General features: G+C 36.3%; 1 protein-coding gene across 8 annotated transcripts in view; it reads left to right on the top strand.

The window, feature by feature from the left end:
* Positions 1–23862, top strand: part of CNOT4 (CCR4-NOT transcription complex subunit 4) — a 144968-nt gene that overhangs the window by 51278 nt on the left and 69828 nt on the right. For all 8 annotated transcript variants that reach the window (XM_035021165.1, XM_035021162.1, XM_035021164.1 and 5 more), the window contains 2 exons: positions 11824–12089; positions 23595–23792. In XM_035021165.1, coding sequence (XP_034877056.1) covers positions 11916–12089; positions 23595–23792 — 372 coding nt within the window. In that variant the 5' untranslated portion in view covers positions 11824–11915. The remainder of the gene's footprint in view (positions 1–11823; positions 12090–23594; positions 23793–23862) is intronic.

Below are 23862 nucleotides of genomic sequence, written 5' to 3'. Positions count from 1 at the left end.
GGTGGGGAATCGGAGGGGGAGATGAACCATGAGAGACTATGGACTCTGAGAAACAAACTGAGGGTTCTAGAGGGGAGGGGGGTTGGGAGGACGGGTTAGCCTGGTGATGGGTATTAAAGAGGGCACATACTGAATGGAGCACTGGGTGTTATATGCAAACAAATGAATCATGGAACACTACATCAAAAACTAATGATGTAATGTATGGTGATTAACATAACATAAAAAAAACAAAAAAATAAACATAATACTACTACTATCCCTAACTCACAGTAATTCCTTAATATCATCTAGTATCCAGTCCATGTGAAAATGTTGATTATCTCAAAAAATGTTTTATGATTTTACTCTCATTCTTGAGGGTTATTCTTTTCTAGGAAGACAATAGTAGGTTGATAATTTTCTTTCAGTATCTATGTATGTCTTTCCCTTCTGACTTAAGTTGTTGCTGTTGAGAAGTCAGCTGTAATTCTAATTATTCCATTGGGTGAGAGGTCCTTTATAAAAGTCTGCTTTTAAGATTCTTGTTACCTTCAGTGTTCTGCAGTTTTGCTGTCTTGTAGCTGGATGTGGGTTTGTTGATCCCACTTAGGTATATTGTGCTCTCTGGGTCTGCAGATTATTTTTAACCATTGTGGGAAACCTGCAGCTGTTATCTTTTTCTTTTAAGACTGAAAAAATTGAGGAATATACAGAAACATATAAAACATGTACAGCAAGTGTCTTTATAACCCAGGTCAAAAATAGGATATTTCAAGTACCATCAGAATTTCTCAGATAACATCTCTTCTCATTCATAACCCTTTCCCTTTCATTCAGAGGCACTCAGTAGTCTGACTTTTATTACCTTATGTGCATCCCTGAAATATATTTTATTTGTTGAAATGTATATGACCACAGTTATATTCTTCTTGCTTTCTTTGCTCAACATTGTTTGTGAGGTTCATCTGTGGTTTTGTGTAGCTGTAATTCATTTTCTTTTCTTTTCTTTCTTTTTTTTAAGACTTTATTTGAGAGAGAAAGAGAGCAGCAGCAGAGGGATAGGAGAAGCAGGCTCCCTACTGAGCAGGGAGCCCGATGTGGGGCTTGATCCCAGGACCCTGAGATCATGACCTGAGCTGAAGGCAGATGCTTAACTGACTGACCCACCCAGGTGCCCCACTGTAGTTCATTTTCTTTCTTTCTTTTTTTTTTTTTTAAAGATTTTTTATTTATTTGACAGAGAAACACAGCGAGAGAGGGAACACAAGCAGGGGGAGTGGGAGAGGGAGAGGCAGGCTCCCCGCTGAGCAGGAAGCCCAGTGTGGGGCTCGATCCCAGGACCCTGGGACCATGACCTGAGCCAAAGGCAGGCGCTTAATGACTGAGCCACCCAGGCGCCCCTGTAGTTCATTTTCATACGGCCATTATTTCTTCAAATATTTTTTTCTTCTCCTTTTCTCTCCTTTTGTTCCCATTATGTGTATGTTGATGCACTCAGTGGTGTTTTACTTTTCTCTGAGGGTCTGTTCAGTTTTCTTTTTTCTTTTTCCTCGCTGTTTCTTGGCTTGAATAATCTTTATTAATCTGTCTTTGATTTTGCCAGTTCATTCTTGTGACAATTGAAATGCACTGTTGAGCCCCTCTAATGACTTTTTAATTTCTTATTATACTTTCCAACTCCAGAATTTCATTGTTTATTTTTAATAATATTTATCTCTTTATTGACACCCTATTTGATGTGACATTGTCATCATACGTTACTTTTAATTATGATTTTCTTTAGTTCTTTGAATATATATGTAAATGGCTCTTTGAAGTCTTTGTTAAATCCGACATCTGGTGGCTCACACAGGCAGTTTCTATTGCCTGCTTTTTTCCTTCTATATGGGTTATACATTCCTATTTCTTTGTGTGGCTAGTAATTTCTTATTGGAAACGGACATCTTATATAATATTGTAGCAACTCTGGATACTGATCTCCCCTGCCCCTCTCAGCCCTTATGAGTGTTACTTGCTTATTTGTTTTTTTTTTTTCTTTTTTAAAGATTTTATTTATTTATTTGACAGAGAGAGACACAGCGAGAGAGGGAACACAAGCAGGGGGAGGAGTGGGAAAGGGAGAAGCAGGCTTCCTGCGGAGCAGGGAGCCCGATGCAGGGCGCGATCCCAGGACCCTGGGATCATGACCTGAGCCGAAGGCAGACGCTTAATGACTGAGTCACCCAGGCGCCCCGTTACTTGCTTATTTGTTTAGTTACTGGGTGGATTATTTTAGTGAAGTCTGTTTCCCTCTTGCAGTGTTAAGCATCTGGTGTTGTTCCTAGGGGGTGCAGATTTGGATATGCCCACATTAACCCAGGGATTTTTCACAGGGCTCCCTTTCACTGCCTCTTTCCTTGACCACACCCAGATGTTAAGCTCCATTAATTGCCACCTGCCTGCTCCATTGTTTTCAACAATGCCTTAGGACATAAATTGTTTCTCAGCTTGATCCAAAAAATTGGAGCTCACTTGAAGGGATAGTTCTTGAGTCAGAGCTTGAAATTTGTTCTGACCCCAGGAGGGCTCATCCCAGCTGGTTTACAGGTTAGCCTGTTTCTGAATCTCCTCCCATTTGTCCTTCACCACAATGCCCAAGGTTTTGAGATTGCCCTTAGGCTTGAACTTCACACTCTGTTGCAGACAGAGTCAACATTGAAGCAATGTTGGATTGGAACAGTCTCTTTGGAAGAGATTCAGAGCTATTGGTTTTAAGGCCTGCTTTACCTTTCTGGTAAAATCTTTGGCTCTGGCTCTGGAATTGGGTAGTAGAGAGAGTGATGTGCTTTTCTCTTTGTGTTTCACCCCCAGTTTAGGAACTGAGCCCTTCTTGGAGGTACATATGGTAGTCTCAGGTCACCTGGTCTTGTCTTTCCTGGTGTGGGACTTCTGCTTTCCAAAGTAGCTGAGTGGAGGACAATCTGGGTCCTAGTATTTTCAACATGTAGCAGCAACATAGGACCTCTTTTCTGTGCGTGGCAGTTGAGTGGAAGAGAGGTGCCCTTATCTGCACTTACCTGGAACTTAGCTTCAGCATCAGGTAGCTTTGAGCAGAATGAGAAATACTGACGTCCTGCTCCTGCTGGGAAGATTGCTCTTGGAGTGGTAGCTGTGGTGAGAGGGTCCTCTTTGTTCCTGGCTGCACCAGGCTGAAATTTCAGCCTCGCTGAGCCAGTAAGGGGGAAGGAAAGAGAGGGGTAGGTTTTGGTTCAAATACTATAGTCTTCTGTTTTTCCTGAGTTTTAGATTTTCTTGAGAAAGTGTTTCTTCATTTGCCTCATACCTTAGGATCATTTTTGTCTGTTGGGGTCGCTAATGTATCCCAAAGACACAGACCAGAATTTGAAACACAGCAAGAGCTGAAAAACTACTTTATTGAATCAGTAAATGAAGGTACAAAAGAACTGCTAGAATGGCAGAAACTTCATTGGTCAGCTGTCTAACTTTTCTAATAAAGTGAGAGCCTTTGTAAGTAGAAGGAATAAATGTTATGTTGTACTGGGTACAGTTAGAACAGCCGTTAGCTTTCTTGATAAGAGAGCTTAAATGTGCTTTTACCTTTTGTTTTTTAAACTTTCCGTTTTAAAAGACTAGTCATTGTTAAGTTCTATATTATACTGTACTTTAAGTAGTGGTGTAGAAGTCTCTACCAAAGTGGTTTAAGTTAGATCTTTTTTTTTTTTTTTTTTTAAGATTTTATTTATTTATTTGACAGAGAGAGACACAGCGAGAGAGGGAACACAAGCAGACGGAGTGGGAGAGGGAGAAGCAGGCTTCCTGCCGAGCAGGGAGCCCGATGCGGGGCTCGATCCCAGGACCCTGGGATCATGACCTGAGCCAAAGGCAGACACTTAACGACTGAGCCACCCAGGTGCCCCTAAGTTAGATCTTTTTTACTTGAATCATTTTAAATATGTATGGAAACTTTTTTTACAGGAAGGAAACTTGTAGCAAATTTTTTTTTCTTTAAATTGATAATACACATAAATGATCGTCTTCAGTTTTTAGTTATTTTAATTTTCATATTAGGTTTTTAAAAAATATATTTGTATGCAAAGGTTGCATTTCCTTATTGCTTTGATTTGAATGATTTGTCATCTTGGCTGTTTTTTGATTTGTTCAGCTGATAAATTGGTGGTAATTTTAATAACAACTCTCCCAAAATCAATGATCATATTCCTCCAGCTGCAAATGAATGCATGCAAATTAGCAAATTACTTTTAGTATTGAGTATTGCATCATGAGTAAATAAAACCTTTGCCTTTTCAGTGAGATGTTCAGAGAAGTCTGTTACTATGCCTAATATGTATTTGGTACATATGGACTTGAAAAGATTGGCAGTTTTGTTCAGTGAGTCTTCTGATAGGTACCTACACATTTATGGATGAATAAATAGGTACTTCCCCTTCCTTTACCTGCTCCCTTCCTTCCTTCCATCCCTTCTTTCTTGCTGTCCTTCCACTTGACAAATAGTTACATGCCACCAACTGTTCTGAGATTTTTGGATATGCCAATAAGACAGTTTTTTCCCTCCTGGGGGTTACTTTCTACTGGAAAAAGATTTGGTTCATCTTCTTCCACCCTTATCTACCTCTTCTGCAAAAAATGCTGAGGGGACATGTTATAATGTGTGAGATGACTTGGATGCTGATTTTGATTTACATTTTCTGAAGTAAAATAATTTACTAAATGAACACGTTGGTGGAGAGGTCAAAAGCAGTCCCACATAATTGATTCTTTTATGTATAATGGCATCTTAACCTTTATGAAGGAGACTTTAAATTCTTAGGTATTTTTCTAAAACATAAATAAGCTTTCCTCCTGTTCCTAAAGGTAATACAGACAGTCTTGAGTTCCATGGTGTATGTATATTCATGGTATATGTATACTAGTAATTTGGTACTTAATTTAAAATGGGGAAGTAGTGTTGATATTTAGGCAGTCAGCTTACCTTGCTTTTTTATGTAGCAAACTGTCCATAGCTAGTGTTCAGTCTGGTTTTTTGCCTTTGTGTAGTTTATTATTAAAGTAACATGCTTTGTGAAATAGGTACCTAATATAGAAACAGTGGGTAACTTAGAATGTTGTTTCCTATTTTTGAAGAAGGTTGTCAGTCATAAATGACATATAACAATTTATTCCTTTTTTTCATTATTCATTCATCAAATAAATGAGTACTGACTCTTTACCACCAGCCATATTGTATCTGCTTGGTGTACCATCGTAAATGTGATATGCCAGGTTAATTTCTCTGCTCTCCTGAAGTTTCCATTCTAGTGAGATTGGACTGGTTGTTAAATAAGAATTTTATAGTCATAAAACAGTGATTAAGTAAACTGTAAGTGGTGTGGTATTATACTTAAAGGTTTTAAAAAATGTTAGTTTATAGTTCTATGTATATATATCGAGTATATGGTTTTTATGGACACTTAAGATGCTATTCTGGATACCCTTCAAAGTCTGTGTGTGTATATATTTCATACCTGTAAGTAGCTTTCTGTTACATGTTGTTAATATATTTTGGTTGTATAGTATATCCAGCAGTATAATTTGCAGTGCAGTGGAGTTGCATCATATACACATTTACCTTATGACAAAATCAGCTGTGAGATTGGCAAAAAATGAAAGGACTAATGACTTTAAGTAGGGAACCAGATACTTGAAAAGTTTTCTCAAAAGTGCTTTTTACACCCCATTTAAGTGTATAGTGTATATTTTTCTTTTCTTGATTTTTTATTATAAAATATATCTAACCCCAAATTTGTCATTTTAAGTATTTTTAAGTGTACGTTCAGTGGCATTAAGTACATTCACTGTGTTGTGTAACCATCACCACTTTCTATTTCTAAAACCTTTTTTACCATCCCAACCAGAGACTCTGTATCCATTAAGCAGTAACTCCCCATTCTCCCTCTCCCCAACCCCCGGTAACCTCTACTCTCCTTTCTATGTCAGTGAATTTGCCTGTTCTAGATACCTCATATCAGTGGAATCATATGATACTTGTCTTTTTGTGACTGGCTTATTTCACTTAGTACAGTGCTTTCAAGGTTCATCCACATTGTAGCATGTATCAGAATTTTACTCTTTTTTATGGCCGAATATATTCTGTGTGTACACTACATTTTCCATTCATCTGATGGACACTTGGGTTGTTTCCATCTTCAGCTATTGTGAATAATGCTGCTGTGAACATTGCTGTACAAGTATCTGTTCAAGTCCCTGCTTTGAGTTTTTTGGGTATATATCCAGAAGTGGATCATATGCTAACTCTATATTTAACTTTTTGAGGAACCACCAAACTGTTTTCCACAGTGGCTACAGTACTTTAGATTTTACAGTATATTTTTATGCAGATTTTTTGAACAGGGTCCTAAGCACAAAAACATGTATGCAGCACTTTATGAGTGATTTTTGAGCATGGTTTTGAGTACGGTACTTTTATTTTGTGTACTTCACTACTCTTTGGTGTTTCAAGAGCATTATATTTTGTCAATTTATACTGTGTGGTATTAGGTTCAGTTGATCTAGAGAATAAGAACTTGGATAATGTAGAGATTTTCTGTAGTACTGACTTTTTTGAAAAAGGAACATCATTTTCACTTTTTGGAAATGTATATTTCATACACAGATATGCAGCTGCAACTTCAGTGATCATAATTTCTGTCTTACCATGTTGGAGAGGGCATGGGTTCTGAAGCTGGTGGTCTTACTTTCGAATTGTATGTTTTAACCCTGGGAGCCAGGTTTACCACGTAGCCTCAGGTTCACCTTTTATAAGTGTGTTCTTACCAAGTCACTGTGAGGATTAGGTCGTGTACGTGAAAATGAACTTCTTTTTTTTCCAAAATTAATTACCGAATCAAAAACTAATCACTTCTGTCCTAAGAACCCCCACACCTCCTCCAGGAAGTCATTGACTTGACTTTCCTTTTTCATTTAAAAACATCTTTTCTTTCTGTGTCTTATACCTTTATAAATCTTATTGTTTTAACTCATTTTGTTTTATTTTTATTTTAATATACTATAAATATTTATAGTATATTAAATATTTATAGAGTTTATACAATATATAATTTTAATATAAATATTAATATTTATGAAATAAAATTATTCTTTATTAAATGAAAATTTGGGCTAAGGTATTTGGAGAGGAGAGAGTTTATTTCAAAGCTTATTTTATTTTATTTATTTATTTTTTAAAGATTTTATTCATGAGAGAGAGAGAGAGAGAGGCAGAGGGAGAAGCAGGCTCCCAGGGAGCAGGGAGCCTGATGCGGGACTCGATCCCAGGACGCTGGGATCATGACCTGAGCCGAAGGCAGACGCTTAACCATCTGCGCCACCCAGGCGCCCTCAAAGCTTATTTTAAGATTTTTTATTTTATTTATTTGACAGAGAGAGAGATAGCGAGAGAGGGAACACAAGCAGGGGGAGTGGGAGAGGGAGAAGCAGGCTTCCCGCTGAGGAGGAAGTCCTCAAAGCTTATTTTAAAGCTTAGTTTCTAAGTGGTGTTACATAAAGGAAATTTCTCTGTACTTGAATTTTCGTTTAATTTTGCATGCCTTAGCATTTTTCAGATGAATAAATTGAGTCCTAGAGCTTTTGAGTGTCTTAACCAAGATCATATAGCTATTTAGTGGAGGGATGAGGCAGAAATCAGCTCTTTTACTTTGTATTCCAGTGTTCATTCTACCACATTAGACTTCTCTCCTACATTTTACCAGTTCTGTGATTACTTTGACAACAGGCTTGCATGGTGTCTCTCCATGGTATTAGAAGTGTACAAAATGCCCTCTCACTTGTTTTAACCATTTTAAGGGACTTCTTGCTGTTTTGTTTCCTTTCCTCCCTGTAAACTGGAAAATACATATTCTTGCAGACCCTTTAAAAAAATTTTTAAGGGCGCCTGGGTGGCTCAGTCGGTTAAGTGTCTGCATTCGGCTCGGGTCATGATCCCAGGGTCTTGAGATCGAGCCCGCATCGGGCTCCTTGCTCAGCGGGGAGCCTGCTTCTCCCTCTTCCTCTGCCTGCCACTCCCCGTGCTTGTGCTCTCTCTCTCTCTCTCTCTCTGTATCAAATAAATAAATAAAATCTTTAAAAAAAAAAAATTTTTTTTTTTTTAGGGGCGCCTGGGTGGCTCAGTCGGTTAAGCGCCTGTCTTTGGCTCAGGTCACGATCCCAGGGTCCTGGGATGGAGCATCATGTCCTGCTCTCTGCTCAGCGGGGAGTCTGCTTCTTCCTCTCCCTCTGCCCCTCCCTCTGCTTGTGCGCGCTCTCTCTCTCTCTAATAAATAAAATCTTAAAAATGTTTTTTTTTTTTTTAAAAACAAGCAGTCAAAAAGCAAAAATTCAATATGTCATCTTTTATTTATGGTAATTTACTTTTTGGAAAGCTTTTCAATTCATAAATCCCAACGGTTTACCTCCCAGCATCCCATAAATTACCTCACTAAAACTCAAGTAAGCTATTGGTTGTGGAAGTAATGTCATGCAATCAAAAGTACGTTAGAAGTGTAGATAGCACCTCTCAATTAGTTTCATGTTGGTGGAGACTGTGTTTGAGTCTGTTTTTCCTGCAGGTATAGTTTGGGATATTCAAGTTGGAGGAGCTATTAGAAATCAGCTCTAATTTTAATATGTGAAGAAACTGATTTTATATATGAAGAAACTGATAGTAGCAAAATTGGGTCTGCAAACTAGGATTCTGGAATTGGTTATAAATACATACACCATGTCTTTAAAAAAATTTATTTTGAAGTAGTTGTAGCATCATAGGAAGATATTTTATTTTTCTTCTAATTATTAAAAGTCAGATTTATGGGACACCTGGGTGGCTCAGTTGGTTAAGCGTCTACCTTCGGCTCGGGTCATGATCCCAGGGTTCTGGGATCGAGTTCCGCATCAGGCTCCTGGCTCAGCGGGGAGCCTGCTTTTCCCTCTGCCTGCCACTGTCCCTGCTTGTGCTCACTCTCTGACATAATAAATAAATAAAATCTTAAAAAAAAATAAAAGATTTAGCTTAATTTTTCAAAAGATGAAAATAATTCATAAGGTTTGCCATTTGAAATACAAAAAGAATATTTTGTAACAAATCAGATAATACAGATTTTTATAAAATAAAATTAATTTGAAAAATAAAATCTCCTACTTACCTCCATTTTGTCTTTTTTGATAAGGTAACATTTTGGTGTATAACCTTTTATGTGCTTTATTTTCTTAGAGAAACAAATCAAATATATATACATACAGGGTATATATATTTATGTGGAAATAATTGTCTATGTTAGCCTCCAGCTTGATTTATTTATTTATTTTTAAAGATTTATTTATTTGTCAGAGAGAGAGTGAGAGCACAAGCAGGGGGAGTGGCAGGCAGAGGGAGAAGCAGGCCCCCCACTGAGCAGGGAGCCCAATTCGGGACTCGATCCCAGGACCCTGGGATCATGACCTGAGCTGAAGGCAGATGCTTAACCAACTGAGCCACCCAGGCATCTCCAGCTTGATTTATTTTTTAATTTTTAATATATTTTTAAGATTTTATTTATTTATTTGAAAGAAGAGTGCAAGTGGTGGGGGGTGCGGAGGAGGAGCAGAGGGAGAGGGCCAAGCGGACTCCGCACTAATTGGGGAGCCCATTGCAGGGTTCGATCCCACGACCTGGAGATGACAACCTGAGCCAAAATCAAGAATCAGATGCTTAACTGACTTAGCCACCCAGGCGCCCCTCCAGCTTGCTTTAAGACAAACCAAAACCAAAACCAAAAACCCAACAACTTTATAATAGACATCTTCTGATTCAAGACATCAGTTTATGGCTATAATATTATTTAGTTAATGATTTCCCAACTGATGGACAGTTACTTTGCAGTTTTCTGCTCTAGGAACAGTGCTGCCAAACAGAGCAAAGTACTTGGTCCACCGGTGTATTTATGTGGGATAGATTCTATAAAGTGGTATAAAGGCATGGTTAACAGCACAGATTCAGGGGCTGAGACTTGCTGGAATGAATCCAGGCTGCACCACTTAAGAGCCAGGCAGCTTAAGGCAAGGTACTTTTTGTGCTCTTATTTTCTCTGAAAGAGGAACTTAGATCAGTGATAATCTTTACTTTCTGGGGAGACTAACTTCTTTGATAAGCTAATGGGGAAAATATGCTCTCTCAACTATTTACTAACCAGAGAGGTTGATCATCTTTTCATATGTTGTAATTATTTGTAATTCTGGGAATTACTCGTCGTCTTCTGTTCTCATTTTGTTTGACTTAATTGCCTTTTTAAAATTGCTTTGTGAGATTTGTTTATATACTCTGGACCCTAACTCTTCATTATATATAGTGAATATATCCTTTACTCTGTTGCTTGCCTTTAATTTTGTGTTTTCTTCTTTCCACATTACTAAGTTGACCATATCTTTCTTTTTTTTTTTTTAAGATTTTTATTTATTTATTTGACAGAGAGAGACACAGCGAGAGAGGGAACACAAACAGGGGGAGAGGGAGAAGCAGACTTCCCGCTGAGCAGGGAGCCCGATGTGGGGCTCGATCCCAGGACCCTGGGATCATGACCTGAGCCGAAGGCAGACGCTTAACGACTGAGCCACCCAGGCGCCCCTGACCATATCTTTCTATGTAGATCTGTCTTTAAAGTAGATAGACCAGAATTTTATTATTGCTTATAAACTGTTCTATCCTTACCATATTGACTTGTGAATGTCACTGTTACTAAATATTAAAATCTCATAAATTCATGGTTCTGTTTCTAGAGTATTTAGGTTCTTTAATCTTTTGTCTAGTTTTGTACCCGTCAAATTTAAAATTACTCTAGCTTTGTAACAGTTCAATATCTGATAGCACAAATTCCCACATTTCCCCCCCCCAGAAGTTTTAAAGCAGTTTGTATGCATTTACTCTTTTTTATAAACTTTAGAATCAGTTTGTTGAATTATGTAAAAAAAAAAAAACAAACCTGTTATTTTGATAGAGATTGCATTGACTTATATTTTGGAGGCTAAAATAGTGATTTCAACATAATGTTATAATTTACCATTGACTTTACTAAATTGTTACATAAAGATTTTCAACTCCCCATAATCTAAAATAAATTATTTAATTTTTCAAAACACTTTGGAGTATGGAATCTTTTTGGTTTCTTCCCCCTTCCTTTTTTTGTAGGATTTTGTACCATTACCGTAGAAATACTTTTTTTGTTTTATATGTGCTTATTTTACCAGAAGTTTTCACTGGCATAATAATACGTATTTGATTGTAAACCATTGGGTTCTATGGCATGTTTTTTCAGTTCTAGTCTTTTTCTGTGGTAAAGGTTTGATATTAACATGTAATTATAGATGACTGAAGCCTTTTCTATTTCATTAGGTTTATTTTGTAAACACATTTATTTTCTGACATATTTTAGAATTCTGTAATACTCCTTTAGTTATATGGCAGCATTACTAGCTTTTAGGTCAAAGATGAGACAGTGTAGAGTGTGTTTTAAGGCTGTATGTTATTTATTTCCCTAAAATGTGCTATGATTAGGTACTAGGTTAGTATTAAATGTTTTATGTAGAAAGGCGGAAGTTCTTTCGTCTTCCTCTTGAATCCAAAAGATTAGTAATGCTAGACTTTTTATTTTGACATTCAAAACAACTTCAGAATTCTATTCTGAAATCTCATCTGAGATGATAGCAAAATTTGTTTGATTAATGTTTTAACTAATTTTTTGTTAATATGGTTCCAGATGGTTGAAATGCCATTTTTTCCCCAGTAGTAAACAGTATACTTTGTTTCTTCTCATGCAGGTCTTTGAAGTTCTACAGTTTAGTTCTCAGTGCTGAACTTCCTTCTCCCTTAAGTTATTATAAACTTTTGCTGCTGTTTAATAAACGTGAAGATGTCTCGCAGTCCTGATGCGAAGGAAGACCCTGTGGAATGTCCTCTTTGCATGGAGCCCTTGGAGATAGATGATATCAACTTTTTTCCTTGCACCTGTGGCTATCAGATTTGCCGATTTTGTTGGCATCGAATTCGCACTGATGAAAATGGGCTTTGTCCTGCATGTAGAAAGGTAAATACTCCAAAGTAACTTTGTGTACAGTTTTTTTGCCCCATGCATATGAGTAAGTAGATTTAAAAGAATCTACAAACCTCAGGTGATTTTATGTGTAACATTATATTTTTAAGATAATAATGAAGTAGAAAAACACTATATGACCTTGGTAAAGTCATATAACCTCTCTGGTTAACCTTTAGCTTTCTAATCTGGAGAAATTCATAAGATCAGTGGTGCTGGATATTTAAGAGAAATAGGAGTAGAGAGGCTGTGGATTTAGATAGGATGGTATGAAATTGGAAAAACACATTCAGCTGGGAGGAAATTCACTTTAATTTTCTAGTACAAAATAGGGGAAAAGTTTTGACATTTACTAAAAGAGGTTATGGGTTAAGATGACAGAAATCCTGCTTCAGAAGGTAATGGTTACTCATTTGTTGAGTCTTTACAATAACTCCAGGCTGTAATGCTATCCCCAATGTACATTGAAACTAGGCCTTTCAAGTAACTTGTCCACAGGCATCAGCTAGTGGATAGTACGTTTGGGATTCAAATATAAATCTTTTGAGTCTTTTCTAGCTCTAAATAGTTCTATGATTTTTAATATTCCTGGGTCTCATTTAAATAAGCATCTACATATCTATAATATCTATATCTATATATCTATAATTATATGTAATCTATAATTACATATCTATAATATGTAATAGATATTTATAATGTATATATAATATATCTTTTTGTATAGTTAATGTATTTTAGGGATGTGAATGAAAAGCAAAGGAAAACCTTAATATTAGCTTTGGTCAAAATTTGTAATAAATTTGTGTTAGTGGATTTTAAGCATTCAGTCATATTTTAAAAAGTGGTTCCTGGTCATTCCACAAGAAGACAATTGTATTGAACTGTTCTGTTGAAAGTGGTAATTTTTAGTATAGCCCTCGACTATAAAGCTTGTGACGTCATTTGACTTCTTAACTTTATCTCTTTTTTTCTTTGGGTGTGCTATGAAAAGAAATCTTAATAAAAAGACCACTTGTTAAATAGTCATTAGAGAAAAATCAATTATTTGGGGAAATGGCAGAAAAATTCACTTAACTTTTAGGGGTTTACCTAGAATCACTTTAAATTCTTAGAAAGTAGAGAAAAAAGTAGAAAAATTTTAAGGATAAAGCAAAATAATTTTAGCAGAGCTGGTTATCAATAAAAGTGTGCCTTTCTGGGAGGATAAGCAAGTGTGAAGAATCGGAAAAACAGTAGGCCATTGGGATCAATTTAAAGAAAGAAGCATTAGTTCAAACATACTCAGGATAAGGCTGCTGAGAAAAGGTAAGAGTAGTGGTGCTTTTAAAAAAGATCCTAAGGAAAGTATCTGTGTGGTTGCCTGAGTGTTGCATTGGAGCAAGATATGGGTCCAACCTAACTTTTATACCATGTAGCAGAGACAGATGCTCTCTAGCTGCAACACTGATTATAAATTTGGGTCAGAGCCTTAAGGTGGATGGAGATACCCTGGAGGAACTAAGACCTCCTGTGCTCAGAAGATGAATTATTGATATACTCTGTCCACCAGTTTGTCCTCCTTGCAGTCACAAAAGAGCATCCTGCAGTAAACAGAAATAGCATTTATAGACTGGTTGACAGAGTTCTTACATGTAAAAATGTGTAAGAACCAAGAATTAACAGACATTTCAGGAATACCAACATCAGTACCAAAAATCAGTAAATAAAAGAACCTAACATAAGTAAGCAAACAAACATTTAAAAGGGTCATTGGTGCTTCTCAAACAAATAAAAGAGAATGGCATATCTATATAGAAGGAACATTTTTTAAAGAGCAGATTAGAGATCTTGCAAATGAATAATCTTATGGGTGGGCTGAAGAATGAATGAACAAAGTTTAAGAACAAATTAATAAGTTGGAAGATTTTGCTGAGTATTTTTTTTTTTTGCAGCATATAGTACAAAAATATTTTTAAAAAGCATGAAAGAGAAGTTAAGCAGCATAAAAGATCTGGTTCTAATCTGCTAAGAGAATTTACAGAAGCAGTGAAATAAGAATGGGTGGGAAGGAATAAAGAACCACTAGAAGGAAATTTCATGTGAAAAGCAGTTGTCCTTAGAAGGGCTGTGTGAGTAGGAGACAAGATGACTGAAAAATATCAACATCTATTAATAGAATTGTAAAATTTTAGAGTATCGAGAATAAAGACAAAGTTCTCAAAGCTTATGGGAGAAAAATGCAGAGACTACAAAGGAACAAGAATAAAACTGATACTGGTGTTTTTGTTCTATAACGATGGAAAAGAAAATAATTGAGAAATTTGTTTTTCCAAATTTTTGAGGGTAAATGACTTGAATTCTCAATTTTATTCACATGTAAAAGCATAATAAAATATTTTCCAGACATAAAAAGATTCATAAGGTTTAATATCCACTATACAGGACAAGTAGAAGAGTTGGTGAGTGTGTAAGGGAAGTAAAGAATGGCCATTGACTGAGATGGGGAAGACCTCAGTAGGGACAGGTTTTTGAGAAGATCAGGAACTCCGTTTTAGACATGTTAAGTTTGAGATTCCTATTAGAAATCTAAATGGAGAAATTAGTTAGGTGAATATTCAAATTTGGTTCTGGTATGGAAATATAAATTTGAGAGTTATATAACATATACAATGTTATTTATAAAGTAATACTGGATGAGATCACAAGAGCGGGTCAACAGAAAAGATGAGAGATTGTCTAAGGATGGGCACCAAAGCTCTCCAACATTTATAGAAAGAAAAAAATCTATATTAAATAATTATGAGACAACCTCCTTTAGGGTTTCTAAGTTATAATCTTTAGCTGCGGTCTTTACTGTTAAGTCAGACCGGGAGGATTTTTTTTGTTTTCTTGTTGACTTAATATAACTACAACTGCTAGAACTTCTGCTTGGTCTGTGACTACTCGACCTTGCTCCTGCTTGTCTCATGGCTGTTGTGGGTCATGGACAGTAGACGGTGCTGACCACACAGAGTCTTGGCTTAGCCTTGCCAGAGAGTGTGCTGAGCACACTTAGCACATGTAGTTATGAAGCTGCCTGTCTTAGTCAGGGACCAGCAAATCTTTACATCTCTGGAGACCAGCCTCAGTGGTTGTGTTAACACAGGAGGACCTCAAGTGTTGCCCGATGCCTGGAGAAGGCCATGAAGCTGCCATCTACACATAGCCCAGCCCTGCTGGAAGATGGCCTGTAGAGGCCACTCTGAAATGGCAAATCAAGATGATTTAAGTAAACTTGGAGATGCAGGTGGGGAGTTGGTTGAAGCAAGCCCTGGTTGGGGTGCACAAATGAAACCTGCTTGTTTACGTAAAGGGCCTCTTTGCTTTAGTGTTTTGAGAAGCAGAGAGTGGGCAGGTTTTACAAACCAAGAGAGTTTAATGTTTCTCTTTGGTCCTAGTTGCCATGCCTAAAAGGATCAAAAAGACCTTCCGTGTTTCCCTAAACTAAGGCATAGGCTACCTGGTCATTCCTTAGACTGTCTTTGTATGTTCTTTTAGTGCAGCATTTCTGAGAAAAATACCTGGTGGAAACAGCAGATGTGGGAACACAGGTAGTGTACTGATGTAGCATCATACAATGTTGACTCATGTGGAAGCCAGACAGGCCAAAGAGATGAAAACTCTGACAAAGTTACTGTTACTTTCATCTCAGAAGTAACAGAGGATATTGCATTCATGAAACAAGAACAGGGTAGTCTAAAAAAAATTCAGTGAAGGATAAACACTGTTAATAATAATTAAAATATAGCAGAAATAACAAGGAAAGAGTTGGGAGATGAATTTGAGAAAATTTCTTAAAAAGTAGTGCAAAAAGACAAAGGAGATATTCTTATTTAATAAATATTCTTATTTGAGAGAAGAGATAACTTTATTTGAGGATCAATCCAGGAGGTCAAATACTAAATAAGTTAGTGTTCTAGAAATAGACCACAGTAATATAGAAGGAAAGTTATTTCAGAAATATGATTGAAGAATATTCCCAAGACCAAAGGATATATTTCCAGATTAAAAAGGCCTATTGAGTGCCAGGCACAAACTATTTTTAAACAGAAAACTGAAAACAAAGAAGTTCTACAAGCTTCCAAAGAGGAAAAAAGTAGGCTACAAATGAAGATCAGGCATCGGAATCATTTCAGAATTCTCAAAAGCAAGACTTGAAGCTTGAAGATATTTCGGAAGGAAATTTATTTTCATCCTGGAACTCCATATCTTCCTGTTAAGTGTGAAGGTACATGAAAAGACCTTTTCAGACGTGAAAGATCTCGAATTTTTTTTTTATGTTCCGTGCATTCTCTCTCAGGAATCTACTGCAGAATATGCCCCTCACATGAAGGAATGAAGAAAAGAGAATACATGTGATAAAGGAAAGAGGTGACCAAGTACGGGAGTGATGCAGTGGGATTCCTAAGATGATGGGAAAGAGGACAACCAGTACAGAATGTGGCAGATCAGAAAGTTGCAAGAGAAGGGTTTCTACAAAAAGATAAAATTGAGAGAATACTTGGTGTTTTAAAAGAGAATTGTGGGGGCGCCTGGGTGGCTCAGTTGGTTAAGTGACTGCCTTAGGCTCAGGTCATGATCCTGGAGTCCCTGGATCGAGTCCCGCATCGGGCTCCCTGCTCAGCAGGGAGCCTGCTTCTCCCTCTGACCCTCCCCCCCTCTCATGTGCTCTCTCTCTCTCTCTCATTCTCTCTGTCTCAAATAAATAAAAATAAAAAATAAATAAAATAAAAGAGAATTGTGTTGTGAGGCCATTTCAACATTTGGAGGAGATTTGATGGTTTAATCTAATCAGACAGTTAACTCTAGGGGAAACAAAAAGCTGTACAAGAAAAGTAATCATATTATGCTTCAATGGCTCAGATATGTTGTAGGGGTTGAGATTTTTTTCCCCCCATACAGATATATTGTTACAGCATCATTTGTAGAAAAGACTATTTCTTCACTGTTGAATGGTTTTCAACTCTTTCTTAAAAATCAGTTGCTCATAAATGTGTAAGTTCATTTCTGTTATCCACAGACGATTGTTTCTATCCTTATGCCAATACCATACTGTCTTGACTACTCTAAGTCTTCAAATCGGGTATGATAGACCTTTCAATTTTGTTATCCTTTATAGAATTTATTTTGGGCATCTAAGACCTTAGCATTTCCACATAAGTTTTTTAATTAGTTTGTAATTTTGTACAAAAAACCTACTGGGCTTTTGATTGAACTTGAATAAACAGGTCAATTTGAGGAAAAATGACATCTTGAAAATGTTGGCTCATCTAGTTCTTAAATAAGGTTTATCTTTCCAGTTTTCTAGGTTTTAAACATTTATAAAGCCATGTTCTGTAGTTTTCAGCATATGGAGTAGTATAGCATGATTTGTTATATTTATCTGTAACTATTTTATGTTTTATGAGCTTCAGCATGTGGTATTTTAAAAATTCCATTTTCCAGTTCATACATAGAATAATTGATTTTGTTAAATAGACTCCTTAGGCTTTTCTACATAGATGATCATGTCTTCTGTGAATAAAGGCAGTTTTACTTCTTCTTTTCCATCCTTTATGTTTTTAAATTATTTTTCTTGCCTTATTGCACTGGGTAAGCCCTCCAGTAGAACATTGGAATAAAGTGCTAAGAACAATTATCTTTGTTCCCAGTTTCAGTGGGAAGCATTGAGTATTTCACAGTAAGTATGTTCCTGGCTGTGAGTTTTTTGTAGATGGTTTTTTATCAGGTTGAGGACGTTTTCTTTGCTTATTGAGAGTTTTTATCACGAGTGGGTGTTGCATTTTGTCAAATGCCTTTTCTGTTTCTTTTGAAATCATCATGTGTTTTCTCCTTCATTCTGTTGAAATGGTGATTTAGGTTGATTGATTTTTGAATCAACCTTCCCTTCCAAGGATAAACCTCATTTGATGATAATAAATTACCCTTTTTCTTTTCAATTTGCTAATATTTTCAGAAAGGTTTTTATGTCTGTGTCATTAGAGGTATTTATCTGTGGCTTTATTTATATTGTTTTTAGATTTGGTATCAAAATAATACTCGCTTCATAAAATGGGTTAGGAAATGTTTCCTTGTCCTCTATATTCTGAAAAAGTTTGCATGTGATTGGTATCACTTCTTTTTTATTTCCTCCCCAAATTCATTATTGACCTGGACTCTATCAGAATGTCTTTATTGGAGAGCAGCCTATGGGAACTAGCTATCACAGGATTCCTCTATGTAGATTTCTGGAATTCTTTTTGGACTAGTTCCTGCTTTGTGATATTTTGCCCCATAAATTTAAGTTGCCTCAGCCTCTTCAGGTTTTGATCACTTTCCCCTCTGCTCAGTGTGATTGTTGGACCCAGCCAGTGTCCAGTAAGTGTTGGAAGAGCAGAAAGCTAGGATGTTTTCACTCATGGTTTTCATCTGTCTCATTTCTTTTCTCTCGGTAGTCACGGATTTGCTGTTCATTACCTATATTGTTTGATGTCTGAAAACAGTTGCTTCATATATTTTGTCTTATTTTCTAGTTGTTTATGCTAGTAGGCCTGGTCTGTTACTATCTCCTCTGTCATGGCTGAAGGTAGAAATGTATAAGTAACATTTGAACTTTATAATAATGTAATTGTGAATGTTGACCTAACCAAAATTAGGGTGGAAGGTTAGAAGGTAGACGTGGGATATATGGTTAGGCTGGGTGAAAGAAAGCTATATTGTCAATTTGTATGATGTGATAATATGTAGAACTGAAAAAGCAAGAAGTAGCCATACACGCATCTTATTTAATGATGTGATAGTAAATGACAAAATAATGATCTAAAAGAGTCTAACAGGATTATTTCTAGGGAGAGGCAACTGGGTCAGGGAAAGAAGAAAATGAGAGATTATTCTTTTCCCCAGTAAACCTTGTAGAACTGTTTGACTTAGGAACATATACAGAAAATTATCAGTGAAATTAGGGAAATCATAGGAAAGAAGGTATAATAGTACTGGTATTAGTCATAATCAAATTTAAGATCAAACACATTTTAAAAGAGAAAAGAGGAATTTTTTCATTGCTATATGTCCATAGAGTCATGGAATTTTATTTACTTAACAGTAGCTCTTTGAAGTATATTGAGCTGATATAAATACCAGGAGAAACTATATCCATATCCATAATGGAGAGAAGTCCAACTTCTATATTTTAGAGTTTGATAGATGAAATAGACCCAAAAAAAGGAAATGGAAAAAAAATTTTTTTGAAGATTTTATTTATTTATTTGTCAGAGAGAGAGCACAAGCAGGAAGAGTGGCAGGCAGAGGGAGAAGCAGGCTCCCTGCTGAGCAAGGAGCCCGATGTGGGACTCGATCCCAGGACCCTGGGATCATGACCTGACCTGAAGGCAGATGCTTAACCGACTGAGCCACCCAGGCATCCCAGGAAATGGAAAATTTGAATAACACAGTTAGCAAGCATGTGTGTGCTTGTACATGCACACAACTTTGTACAAATTAATATAAAAATTTTTTTAAATTTGTTTATTTATAATCTCTACACCCAACGTGGGGCTCAAACTCATGACCCCAAGATCAGAAATTGTGTTCTTTTCCAACTGAGTCAGCCAGGCAGCCCAAATTAGTACAAAACTTTAAAATACAAGTGCAGTGAGCATAAAAATTGACTTGTTAGGCTACAGTGGAAATATTAACCAGTTCCAAAAAGAACTCAGTTGGGTATATCTTTTTATTTATCCTGCTTAGAATTTGTAGGGCTTCTTAAATCTGTCTTGGTGAATTTCATTAGTTCTGGGAGAAAAAAATCAGCTATCATCTCTTCAGATACAGACTTTATTCTCTTTCCTCTCCTTCTGGGACTCTGATTACATATTTTTCAGATTCATTTTCACTGCTCTTCATGTCTCCTAATCTCTTTTCTGTTTGTTTGGTTTTTTTTCTTAATGCTTTAATGGATGATTTCTTCTGATCTTTCTTTTTGTGTTTGAATTTTTTTTTTTTAGGTCTGGTCTTTTGCTAGATATAAATATGTGTATTGAGTTTTAACATTTTGCCTTTCTAGAAGTAATGTTTGTTCTCTTTTCATGCTTGATATATTTTAAATACAATTTTGTACCCTGCACCTACTTTCAGGTTTATCATATATTTGAGGTTTTTTTGTTTTGTTTTGTTTTTTGGCAGCAGATCATATATTTGTTTAAACAGATAAGCGTTATTGTTTTTAAATCTGTGTCAGATAATTCCAGTAGCTAAAGTCTGTGAGGAATGTTTCTACTGGTTGTTCATGTTGTTTTATTTCTTTATGTGCTTGGTTTTATATCTGTGCCTGCTTCTTGGTTGTTGTCCCTGAATTATTTGTAGAGTTGTCCAGGGCCTAACGTATTTTTGCCCTCCTCTAGAGAAACTTTCATTTGTCTTCTGCTGGATCCTATAAACAGTGACGTTAGAGGTGCCTCAAGCATAATGGGCGCTGGTGGGGACAAGTATAAAGGTCTAAGGTCCCTAGGATGCAAATTTTCCGTAAGGTTGGTTTCAGCAACTTCTTCAGGATGTTTTTCTTCTATCCCCATTTTTCTTGTTCTGACCTGTCTGTAGTTTGTTCTTATCCTGAGACTGAAAGAGTCTTTTGGGGGACGGGCTGGGTCTCAGCTTAAGTTCTTTGAGTTCCCCAAAGACTCTTCACCTTGGGCTAGCCCTGGGCTTTGAATGCTGACCCTCCCTCCCCATTTGTTGTTACAAAGATTTACACTTACCTCTCTGGATTTTGACTTTTATACAGAAGTTGGCTTGGGACTTCCCCACTGCAGGTCATTACTGTTTCTAAGATATTGGTTAAAAAACAAAACTTTATATAGTATTTTTCATTGTTTCTAGGAGGAGGAAAAGTTAAGGCTGTGAATGCATTTATTGGAAAACAAAGAACAAAAAATAAATTAGCTTATTTCTAGGTTAAGAAACCAAAAAAAGAGTAGTAAACATTGTGACAATAGAAGCAGGGATTAAGCAGAATTTGGTGAAATAGAAAAAAAGTAGTATTTCAATAAAAGTTAGAACTGGTTCTCTGAAAGACAATAAAATAATCAAACTCTTGGCAAGTCTGATTGGAAAATAAAGAGAAAAAACATAAAAGATACATTAGAAATAAAAGTGGGACTATAACTACACACATGAAAAAAATTAAGTGATTACACTGGAGTCTATAAACCATCATAATTAATAGTTTGGCAATTTATCGTCAGATTAACACTATTAAAAATATTTTACACATTAAAAGTGCCATATGCCACAGGTGCCATATTTTGCATTAGTTTGATACATAACACACAATAATATATTTAAAGAAAAATTTCATGCTTGTACATTTTCATTTGACGCTGTATTCCTAGAAAATTTAGTATACATGTTTCAGTCAAAAAGTAAACCATATGTATTTTTCGTATCCCATTTTTAGTCTTTCTCCCTTGCTTATCTCTTTGTACTGGCTTATTAATGTTGTGTCATTGGGTTTGTGGAGTAGGTATTTCTGGTGGTGTGTGTGCTGGAGCAGCTGTCAGGGAGTGCATGCCTTTCCAACTTTTTCTGGAGCCTTGAAAAGTTAAGATTTTTTTAAAAGAAAAATTAACCATGCTAAATTCTCTGTTCTAGAGAGTAGCTTGGCATTCATTTGGCAAATATTTATTGAGCGCCTAAAATGTGTACTTCTAGCTTCATATTTCATCCTGGAGAAAGACTTCAGGTCACGCAAAAGTCACACAAGTTACCAAGTCAGCTGTTTTATGTGCCCCCTACTCACAAGTCAGTTCCAGTATGCCAAATAGGACCAATTAGCTGGAAGATTCAGATTTTTATTTCATTATTATTATTCAGATTTTTAAATGTGGAAATCAAATGGTATGGGTGCTTGCGTCTTCCAGGACCACTAAGAGTTATGTCTGAAAATTTAAGAACGGGATTTTGGGAGACCTTATGATATTACCAGTAGAAGCTGAGGAACATAAAGAGAAGTCTCACTTTCTTAATTGCCTTCAGCATTAATCTGAGTGTGTTGACAAATTCGAGGGTTTTTATTTTTGTATTTTACTTACGTATGAAAAGATGAAAGTACCTTTAAGTTAAAAGCATAGCAAGATTTCAGGCTTTTGAATACTGTCTCCACTCTACCTTGTTCCTACTTTTTTTCTTGATGACATCATTTCTGTTAGTCCCTACTCCTGTATTCTTATAGGCACAATTTCCTGTTTCTGGGATCTCTTCATATCCACTTAGATATGATCTTTCATTCATTATTAACTATTTATGTTTTAGGCGGGGAAGGGCACAGGGAGAGAGAGAATCTTAAGCAGGCTCTACATCCAGCACGGAGCCCGATGTAGGGCTCGATTTCACAACCCTGAGATCATGACCTGAGCTGAAATCAAGAGTCGAACATTTAGCCGACAGAGCCACCCAGGCATCCCTATTTTTTGATTAGTAGTAATAATAAGTGACTTATTGAATGCTTATGTGTAGGGCACAGTTTTAATCACTTTATAAATGTATATCTCTTCTAACTCTTACAGAAACCCTCTTAATAAAGTACCGTGATTCCTATTTTATAGGAGAGATGACTGAGGCAGGCAAGTCACATAACTTATGGCCAAGGTCTCTCAGATAGTAGAGAGGAGCCAAGATTTAAAGCCAGGCAATGTGATTCCATAGCTCTTATTCAGGCCACCAGTAGCCCTGGCATTAGCAGTAGGAATAAAAGCAATATTGTAATGACAAAGGGAAAAAAATTATAACAGTGTAATTGCTAGTATTTATTGAGGGATTATTGTGTGCTGTTCATGATAATAATGGCTTTATGAGAGTTACTTTACTTTTACCATTATGCCTCACCCTTTAAGATCATTTTCATCTTACTATTGAGGATACTGAGGCATAGAGTTTCACTAACTTGCTTAAGTCCACATGGCTAGTAAGTGTTGGAAACTAAAGTCAAACTCCTGAGCCAGAGTATCTGTGGATTGTTGTTTATTTGCCCATTTATGTTCCTTTTAGATTGACAATGAATTAAATAATAAGTACTTCATTAATATTCTAGCACATAGTAGGTTTTCATTAAATATTTGTGGATTGTAATATATAAACCTATGTTTAGATGAGATAAGTTATACTTTTTGCCTCTTACACAGCACCCTGGAAGCTTTCTTTTCTGTCAACTCTGCTAGACACTATAGGGAATACCACAGTTGTATTTTTTTTTTATTACATAATCTTTGGTGGTGTTTTAAGTTTTAGTGTTAAAAGTAGTCTGTGCTAAGCTCTAAAAAAAAGTAAGTATTTTAAAAACTTTTATCTTAAATTTATTAAATAATATTTTAAGCAATTAAAAGATTTAGGAAAAGGGAGATGTAACAAATAACCACATACCTGTCATCCAGAATGATAATTGGTTTTCATATAGCTTATTTCTTTCCTTATTTAATGCTAACTTCTATGTTTGTTTTGTGCTTAAAGCCATATCCAGAAGACCCAGCAGTTTATAAACCACTCTCCCAGGAAGAATTGCAAAGGATAAAGAATGAGAAAAAACAGAAACAGAATGAGAGAAAACAGAAAATATCAGAAAACCGCAAACATTTGGCTAGTGTACGTGTTGTACAAAAAAACCTCGTCTTTGTTGTAGGTCTGTCTCAGCGCCTAGCAGACCCAGAGGTAAGTCCTCTTCTGTTTTCTTTCTCAACTTGACATTTTTTTCTTTTTTGCCTGTCTTATTTGGAAATAA

Source organism: Mirounga leonina, unplaced genomic scaffold (assembly GCF_011800145.1).
Source record: "Mirounga leonina isolate KUSES-001 unplaced genomic scaffold, KU_Mleo_1.0 Mir_174, whole genome shotgun sequence".
NCBI lineage: Eukaryota > Metazoa > Chordata > Mammalia > Carnivora > Phocidae > Mirounga > Mirounga leonina.
This window is presented reverse-complemented; position numbering and strand designations above follow the sequence as displayed.